This window comes from Aedes aegypti, chromosome 2 (assembly GCF_002204515.2).
Source record: "Aedes aegypti strain LVP_AGWG chromosome 2, AaegL5.0 Primary Assembly, whole genome shotgun sequence".
NCBI classification, from domain to species: Eukaryota; Metazoa; Arthropoda; class Insecta; order Diptera; family Culicidae; genus Aedes; species Aedes aegypti.
This window is the reverse complement of record NC_035108.1, coordinates 322,021,447-322,030,690: the sequence shown is the minus strand read 5'-3', so window position 1 is coordinate 322,030,690 and position 9,244 is coordinate 322,021,447. Positions and strand designations below refer to the sequence as shown.

Below are 9,244 nucleotides of genomic sequence, written 5' to 3'. Positions count from 1 at the left end.
ATATGGCTTCTAAAGATACGTTATAGAAAGTTCGTTCAATGTCCAATTTACTAAATCTAGACAACATCGCCAAAGTCTTTATACAAAATGTGCGGGAAGAGATTAAAAATGGGAAAATTTTTGTGACGTTATTTATGGAAGAACGTTATCTATGATATTAAGAAAAAGGTTAAGGTTGATAATTAACAAAGCATTCATTGAACAACACAATCGAGTCATTTTAAACGAAATGTCCACATAGGTACATTACGAGGGAACGCTATTTCATCGCTAAATGTAACTTTGAGCTCCCATAAAAATCCAGCGACTTCAGAAATGGTTGTCAGGAAATGGCTTACAAGTTTCGTAGGGTTTCAGGGATCTTCCAAAGGGCGTCAAAAGGTTTTTCAATAGCTCTAATGCGCAACAATAAGTTGCTAACGAATTGTCATTGATTTTTAAACCATCCCAGAGGCTCTTGAAGCAAACCTCGGGTTTCGTAGGGGTTGACAAAGAAGTTTCAGAGATTCACAGAGATTTTCGAAGATGTCCACAGTTTCGTAAGGAGTTTGAAAAGTTCTTCCTAAAGTGTTTTTCTTCCTTTTTATGGCATTGCATCTATACTGCGAGGGAGCCTGTTTCTCAGCATTAGCTAAATCAATAAAATGATTGAAATTACGGAGAAAATGTGTTTCTTCCATTCTATACGCAATTAGTCGTCTGGTTGTCATGATGTTAGCCAGTATCATTCCAAACATGAAATGTTTATAAATCATTAATGTTTTTTCACACGAAAGGTAAAATAACAGAATTGGATACATTCTAACGGATGTCATTCAACTCAGAAAATACTGCGAAAACTTGAACCAACACACTTCAAAGACCTAGTATTGCAACTGTTTATTAAGCGAACATCTACATCATATCTTAACCTATGAATCAGACACATTCTTTTTCTAACCTATGAACAAATGAGTTATTTCCGATATTCTACGATACAACTAACCTATCTTAAACTAATTTGGAATTGCATCAATGATATCGAATACTTATTCGTCGGCCTGGCAAATGGCTCATTAGATCTTCACATTCTCCGCCGCTCGGAGCTTCCTTATCCGGTTTCTTTTCACGTACAAAAGCATACTGATAACCGCCAAGGAGACGAGTAGCAACAGCACTCCTCCAATGGTCATCACCTTCACCTTCTGGTAGGGATGAATGTAGATTTCTACCTCGTTGCTGCCACTGGTGTAGTTGGTAGTGGACATGGCGAACACCTGGAACGTGTACAGCTCGTCTTCGTCCAAATCCTCGACTGTGAAGAAGGGGAAACTTTAATTTGTAATTCAGAATTATAGTTGAATACATACGAATATAGCTCGTCTCGGGAGTCGTGCGGCTGCCGTGCAGTTTATGCTGCGGTTCCACCCACCAGCGCAGAATGTAATAACGAAGCTGATCCAGACCCAACTCCGGCGGTTTCCAGCGTGCTTCGTAGTTGCTGTGTCGCTTCTCGATGGTCAGGTTGATTGGCGAACCGATCTGATTGAACTGTAGCAGCGTGTCTTGGAACGTTTCCGGCTGCTCGAATTCCTTAGCTGGAAAAGGAATGATAGTCTTGAAGCAGGTTCTACTGAAAAATCAAGAATGACACTTACGCTTCGTGAAATATCTGAACGCTTTGCTGAACATTCCATCGCCGTAGCTATCTTGACAAAGCACCATGAATTCATATTCCTTGGCAGGCAACAGATTCGTGATCGTTGCCTCCAGAATATGCTTGTTGTTCACTTTGAACGTCCTCCATTCTTGCGCTTCCGCTAACCGGTACCAGATGATGTACTCCAGATATTGTCGAATGTAGCCGGGAGCCCATCGTAAGGTGATCGCAGTATCGGAGCTGTTTCCAGTCAGATTGTACGGAGCTCTTGGGGACACATTCTCGATCATGATCTCGGCGTCAGCCGAAATAGTCGCAGCTTCGTTTGTCGCCTGACAAGCGTAGATGCCTCGATCCGACTCAGTGATGTCTTCAATTGTTAGATTAGCTCCGTTCAGCTGGTAACGCCCATGGGGAAGTAGGCTTCCATCTCTCTGAAATGATCGTTATCGTTAGTTATCAAAAAATACAAAACGTTCAAATGTACAGCACCGATACCTTAATCCAACTTATTTGTGGAGTATGTGAACCGTCTTGATCACGTGCATCGCAATGCATCTCCACCGTTCCTCCGATCTTGGTCACATACAGAATCTTGGGTTTCAAGATGAATTGCGGAGGTTTCTGCACAATAACGTTGATCATCGGAGAGGATCCATCAGTTCCTAAATCATTATAGGGAGTGCACGAGTAGCGCCCTGCATGTGAGTCATCCACTTTCTCGAAATAAATGCTTCCATTGCGTTTGTAGAACACACCCTAAAATATGGATTCGATCATACGCGGCTTCATCAAAATCAAGAATCAAATACCTGGACGTTGTACGGATCGAAAAGAAAACCATCCTTCTCCCATCGAAGATTCGTTAACGGAGGATTGGATCTGAAGTGGCAATCCAGCACAGCAGGCTGCCCAAATGGCAGATAAACTTCCTTTGGAGCAAATATCACCTTCGCTGCATCTGTTGCGAACCAAAGTAATGAGTCAATCTTCTTAACCAAAGAAATAATCACCCAACTTACATTGAACATTCAAGAAGGCACTCGCATCCTGCGTGTCATTTGCTTTATTGCGTACTAAACACGTGTAGTATCCCAAATCGCTCATCTGGGTCGGAAGAATGGTAAGGCTTCCGTCTGGTCCGAAGGTCGATCTGTTTATAAGATCGTACATCTCCAGCAGAGGAACGCCATCTTTGTACCACTCGACGAACATCGTCTCCGGGTTCTGAGCCGTACAGTGGAAGAATGCTGGATCGCCTTCCAGAACGGTCGAATTCACCGGTGGGATCTTGAGCAATGTACCACCTGTGGATCGTAAAAACCTTTATTGTACGCATACAGATGAATCTTCAAAACTCCTTACCCAACACCGAAATGTGGAACCAGGTTCCATTGTTGCGCTTGTTCGGTACCCTGTTCGGGAAGATGACCTTACACTCGTACCAGCCGTTGTCACTTTCCCGTATGGACGTCAGGTTCAGCGATGCCTTTCCGTAAACAAGATCGTTGCTCAACAACGTCACCCGACCGATGTAGGTTTCGTAGGTGTTGAGTATGCCATCGTATAGTGTGAAGACGGGTTTGTTCTGCGGAATAAACAATGAGATGATATGATTTTATTAGCGCCATTAACGTGAGTAGCCGTAAGGGTCATTGCATCCATTTGACACCAATCGCTCAACTAGTACAAACAAGTAGCTAATCGTCACGCAGTTTCACGCACTGGAAGATGTTTAGGAAATCTTATACACATGTAGGTACATAATTCGAAACCCATTCTCTCTTAAAGGAATAATTTGACTATGGTAGCTGCGACAAAAACGCTCCCACGTTCATCCTATAGTCTCTACATCTCGATATCTCTCTACGTCGATGCTTTTTTCGGTACCTTCATTCTGTATACATTTTCACTTTCAATATCTCGATATCTCCCTATCTTTATGTGATTTTCAATTCCGATTTTCTCTCCGTATGTCGATATGCCCATTCAGCCATTCCATGAAAAACCGATTTAGTGGGTCACCGAATTCCGTGAAAATTTGCTATTTTGTTCCTTATCCGAAATGAGGATACACGTGTTTTTGGATTTTTTGATTAGGGTGACCATTTCCGAAATGGGGTGACCAGAAAAATCGAAATTTTGCTTAATTTTAATTTTTTTTAAAATCATAACTTTTGAACCGTTCGACCGATTTTCAATCTTTTTGGACGAAACAAAAGCTAAAAAATGTAAAATTGTAAAATTGTGAATGTAATTTTTTCTAAGTTTTATATTTTTTCGGAAAAGTTGAAATCTTAAGCTTTCATTCTATAAAAAAAAGTTTGGAAATCGGTTGAGCTGTTCAAAAGTTATGATTTTTTTTTTAAATAAAAATCTAATGCGCTGAGACCTACAGTGTGTGCCGATGAAAATGACTGATTTTTTTATTTTCAAAAAATATACCTCTAAAACTAAAAAAACAAATTTGACAGTAATCGTAAAATTTTCTGAACTTTCAAGAAAAAATGAGAACAACAATAGCCCCTTTGGTCCCAAGGCCTTCAAAACACGAATAAACGGAAATTAATGATTTTTTTTCATGTTAAAAAACAATGTTTGTAAAATTTTATATTTTTCCTGTAAAGTTAAAATATTGAGATTTCATTTCGTCCAAAAAGATTGAAAATCGGTGAAATGGTTAAAAAGTTATGATTTTTTTTTTAATAAAAATTAAGCAAAATCGCGATTTTTCTGGTCACTTAAATTCAAAAACACGTGTATCCTCATTTCGGATAAGGAACAAAATAGCAAATTTTCAAAGATCATTAGAGTAGATTTTAGGGATTCAAAACAATTTGCGAAGGCGAAATTACGTACCAATGCGTACCATTGGTATTTCGCGTACCGGCAGGTATAAAATAGATTCCATTTGTGGTCCTTAGACTCTTGTCTTGTCTTGGCATCGAAAACGGACTAACTATTGGAAACTCGGATCATGGAACTGTAAGTCTCTCAATTTCTTGGGAAGTACCCTCATTCTTTCCGAATTATTGAGGGTCCGCAAGTTCGACATCGTAGCGCTGCAAACCTCCTGCAGCACTACGATGTGGGAAAGGATACGTAAAGGGATGGTTATGCCATCTACCAGAGCTGCGGCAACAGGCATGAGCAGGGCTCAGCTCTTATCGTGATGGACGAAATGCAGAGGCGCTTTTGTCGCCTCCAAGCCATACGCCTCCATGGACGTAGTACCTATTTCCAGCACAGTCTCTCTTATCGGTACACCTGGAGCTCATCACAACAGACTGATGATTGATAGAAGACACTTCTCGGACATTGTCGACATCAGAACCTATCGTGGCGCAAACATTGATTCGGACCACTACCTTGTGATGGTTAAAGTGCCCCAAAGACTTTCCGTAGTGAACAACATTCGATACCAACGCCCGCCACGGTACAATCTGGAACGACTCAAGCTACCCAAAGTCGCAACTGATTACGCGCAAAGCCTTGAAGCAGCGTTGCTGGAATAGGGCGAGCTCACCGAAGCCCCTCTTGAAGACTGCTGGAGTAGTGTCAAAGCAGCCATTAACAACGCAGCGGAAGGTGCCATTGGATTCGTGGAAGGAAATCGACGGAACGGTTGATTCGACGAGAAGTGTCAGACGGTTTTGGACGAGAAGAATGCAGCGCGGGCGATTATGCTACAGCAAGGCACCCGTCAAAACGTGGAACGATATGAAAAGAATCGAAGACAGCAAACTCATCTATTCCGGGATAATAGGCGCCGCTTGGAAGAGTTGGAGTGAAAAAGAAGAATGGAGCAGCTGTATCATCCTCAAGAAACGCGTAATTTCTACAAGAAACTCAACGCATCCTGCAAAGGCTTTGCGCTGCGAGCCGAAATGTGTCGGGATAAGAATGGAAGTAGGGGCTCCTGGGGTAATATGCACTGCCGGGGCAAAACGCACCTTGTCAATTTATCTAAAATAAACAAGTTTTGAGAGAAAAACACTATGCGGATTGATGAAACGTTGCAAATTGTTGATACCCTGGGAATTGGATACATTTTGAAAAACTTAACAGGGAGATAGAACAATAAATTCGAAAAACACGATTCTGAACTAACTTTCCCGTTGTTTTGAAAGCGATGAATTGAGAATTTTTACAACCTTTCACAATAAAACAAATGATTAGAGACTGGGTAAGTTGTTGATAACATGATTTGGCGAAATAGCACAACGATTTTCATTTTCCTTAACATTTTCTGTTAGGCGCCCGGTTGGGGCAACATACACTACATTGGTCGGGGCAGAACGATCCATTCCAAAATAAACTACAATCATAAAAGTTAGGTCATTTAAAGTCTGTACTAACTTTTTTATGCACAATTCTATCATCTTATAGACGAAAATCATCCAAAAGTCGTGTTTTTACGATAAATTAAATTATGTTTAAAACACGATGGTGCATCTCGCCTCAATGTTGTGGTGCATCATGCTCCTTTGTTTAGGTGCGTCTTGCCTCAATGTTGTGGTGCGTTCTGCCTCAAAAAGCGGTGCATCGTGCCCCGCATCAATCATAATTCATGCAAAAGTAGTGTTTGGAAAAAGTTAAATTTTCCAACAATGTAACGTAATTATGATGAAAATTCGCTCAACAGCAAGTAGGGTGAACCTAAACCAACTAGATGCGTGTATTAAAACACAACGTACATGATGTTTAGTGTTCATTTCGACACATTTTCCTTAAGTGGTGCATATTACCCCAGAAACCCCTATCTTGATGGACGACGTGAGGTGATTGGAAGGTGGAAGGAGCACTACGGCGAACACTTGAATGACGCAGAGCAGGAAGGCCAAGGCAGCAGGAGAAATGGTTTTATCAATACGGCGGATGAGGGAGACGTACCAACTCCCACAATAGGTGAAGTTAAGAACAGCTCAAGAACAACAAAGCAGCCGGAAACGGTGGTATTGAAGCAGAACTTATTAAAATGGGCCCGGAAAGGTTGGCTACTTGTCTGCACCGATTGATAGCCAGGATCTAGATATTGAACAGCTACCGGAGGAGTGGAAGGGCGGAGTAATATACCCAATGTACAAAAAGGGTGACAAGTTAGAATGTGAGAATTATCCAGCGATCACCATTCTTAACGCCGCTTATGAAGTGCTTTCCCAGTTCATCTTCCGCCGTCTATCGCCACTTGCAAGCAGATTTGTGGGAAGTTATCAAGCTGGTATCATGGACGGACGATCGACAACAGACCAAATCTTTATGTTTCGGCAGATCCTCCAAAAGTGACGTGAATATCAAGTCCCTACGCACCACTTATTAATTCATCGATTTCAAAGCGGCCTATGATACCATCGACCGCGAAGAGCTATGGAAAATTATGGACGAGAATGGTTTTCCTGAGAAACTGACTAGACTTATCAAGGCAACGATGGACAGTGTACAGTACTGTGTGAAGATATCATGTGCGTTATCGGACCCGTTCGAAACACGCAAAGGACTTCGACAAGGCGATGGTCGTTCCTGCCTCTTGTTAAATATTGCGCTAGAAGGTGTTATGCAACGGGCGACTTCAACATGCGGGGCACGATCTTCAATAAATTCAGCCAGTTCATCTGTTTCGCTGACGATGTGGACATTGTCGGAGAAACGTTCCAGGTGGTTTCTGAACAGTATACCAGGCTGAAACGTGAAGCAGACCGGGTTGGATTAAAGGTAAATACGTCGAAGACGAAATATCTGCTGGCTGGAGGAACCGAACGCGATAGAGCTCGCATTGGCAGACGCGTAATGATCGACGGAGATGAATTCGAGGTGGTGGACGAATTTGTCTACCTCTGATCATTGGTAACGTCGGATAACACAACTGCATCAGGGAAATTCGAAGACGTATCATTGCCGGAAGTCGTGCTTACTACGGACTTCACAAGACCTTGCGGTCTGGTAAACTTCACCGCCGTGCTAAGTGTACCATGTACAAGACGCTGATAAGACCGGTAGTCCTTCGCGGACTTGAGACGTAGACAATGTTGGAAAAGGACCTGCAAGCACTAGGATTGTTTGAACGACGTGTACTTAGGATGACCTTTGGCGGAGTATGTGAGAACGGCGTATGGAGGAGAATAATGAACCACGAGCTTGCGCAACTCTACGGTGAACCCAGTATCAAGAAAGTCGCCAAAGCTGGAAGGGTACGATGAGCGGGGCACGTTGGGAGAATGCCGAACAACAATCCTGCAGAAATGGTGTTCTCCTCGAACCCGGCCGGTATAAGATGAAGAGGAGCGCAAGTAAAGTGAGAGTCAACTGTAATTTGGAAGCTAGTAAATAAAACTAGGTACCTTAAAACGGGGTAACTTTGATAATGCGGGTAACTTTGATAGTGCGAGATCCGCAACATACTAAACGAAATAACAAAGTTTCTGTTAAACAGTTAAGCAAAACGAATGCAAAACTAAGAAATAATAGTATGCCACTTCATGTCTAACCTATTTTCTTTGGAATCAAGTACATTTAAGGATTTATATGCAAATATTTAAAATTTATAAAATTTTAGCATTTTTTGAACGCTCACAAACAATCTGTTCTACGATCACTATTTCATGAAGTCATAATGAGTTCGTCACTTATCCTTGATAGTCTAGTTGTAGCAGAACATGAATTCGGTCTCAAATTTCTTAGCGAAAACTATTTTTACAATCTGGGACCATTTTTGTAATCTAAGTCAGAAATTTTCAGAAATTTCCATATAGCGTAAAACGCCTAGAGGTATGCAACGCCCTATAAATGTTCCGTAATGCATTCAATTTTGTTCGATTTATACTCCATTAGCAAAGTTACCCCAAAACAGAAAACCGACTTTCGATTATTTGAAAAATGATATATCCATTCAGAATGAATCTTTTGGCAATCTATCAACTGCAAACAATAGTTAGGATACCAGTACTTGTTTTTAAAATATTAATTATAATTCTTTGAATCAGCATGCATAAATAGTCAAGTTTTCTTCGAAAAAACTATCAAAGTTACCCCGTTTTACGGTATATATTATTCAGACAGATGACTGCTCGCCATTGGCGGAAAAAGGGGAGCCAAGGGATCCTGGCCTCGTTGAAATATGGGCTTGAACCCCTTAACCAATTTTGAAAAAAAAAAGACAACATAATTAAAATCCATATTGAATATTTATTTACTAAATTTCTGGACAATCATTGTTTGACAGCCAAAAACAATATGTGGTTTAATAACGTCTCACACTGCTATACAGTTTTCTTGCTGTTCTTTATGTCTTTGTTGTTGAAGTTCTCCGAATCAAGTTTAAGAATTGACAGAATGTGTTGGATACATTTGTAATCGTATTGCTATTTATAAAATCAAACTCTTTAACTGTTAAGTATGATTATTAGTTTTAATGCAAGGTTTGATATTTTGGGATCAATCTTCTTGACTATCTTGTCCAAAATAATGGTTTTGAATTATTAAACGAATCGTTGTTATTGGGGAATGTTTATGTACCGTTTTGATTCATATTACGAACAGCTTCAAATTCCGGACACTCTCGTTTGTATGGGAAACATTTCACACGAAATGTTTCAATTTTCGCCGTCC

The 9,244-nt window shown here is 40.9% G+C and overlaps 1 protein-coding gene across 2 annotated transcripts in view; it reads right to left on the bottom strand.

Moving 5' to 3' along the window:
• Positions 1–840: 840 nt before the first annotated feature.
• The window catches only part of LOC5578614 (protein borderless), a 28,980-nt gene continuing 20,576 nt past the window's right edge, over positions 841–9,244 (bottom strand). The window contains exons 2-8 of one of the 2 annotated variants that reach the window (XM_021845819.1): positions 3,005–3,227; positions 2,662–2,946; positions 2,452–2,600; positions 2,132–2,398; positions 1,638–2,073; positions 1,350–1,577; positions 841–1,294 (exon numbers count right to left, since the gene is read on the bottom strand). In XM_021845819.1, the coding sequence (XP_021701511.1) occupies positions 1,056–1,294; positions 1,350–1,577; positions 1,638–2,073; positions 2,132–2,398; positions 2,452–2,600; positions 2,662–2,946; positions 3,005–3,227 (1,827 nt within the window). In that variant the 3' untranslated portion in view covers positions 841–1,055. The remainder of the gene's footprint in view (positions 1,295–1,349; positions 1,578–1,637; positions 2,074–2,131; positions 2,399–2,451; positions 2,601–2,661; positions 2,947–3,004; positions 3,228–9,244) is intronic. The other variant, XM_021845820.1, reaches the window with a different exon arrangement.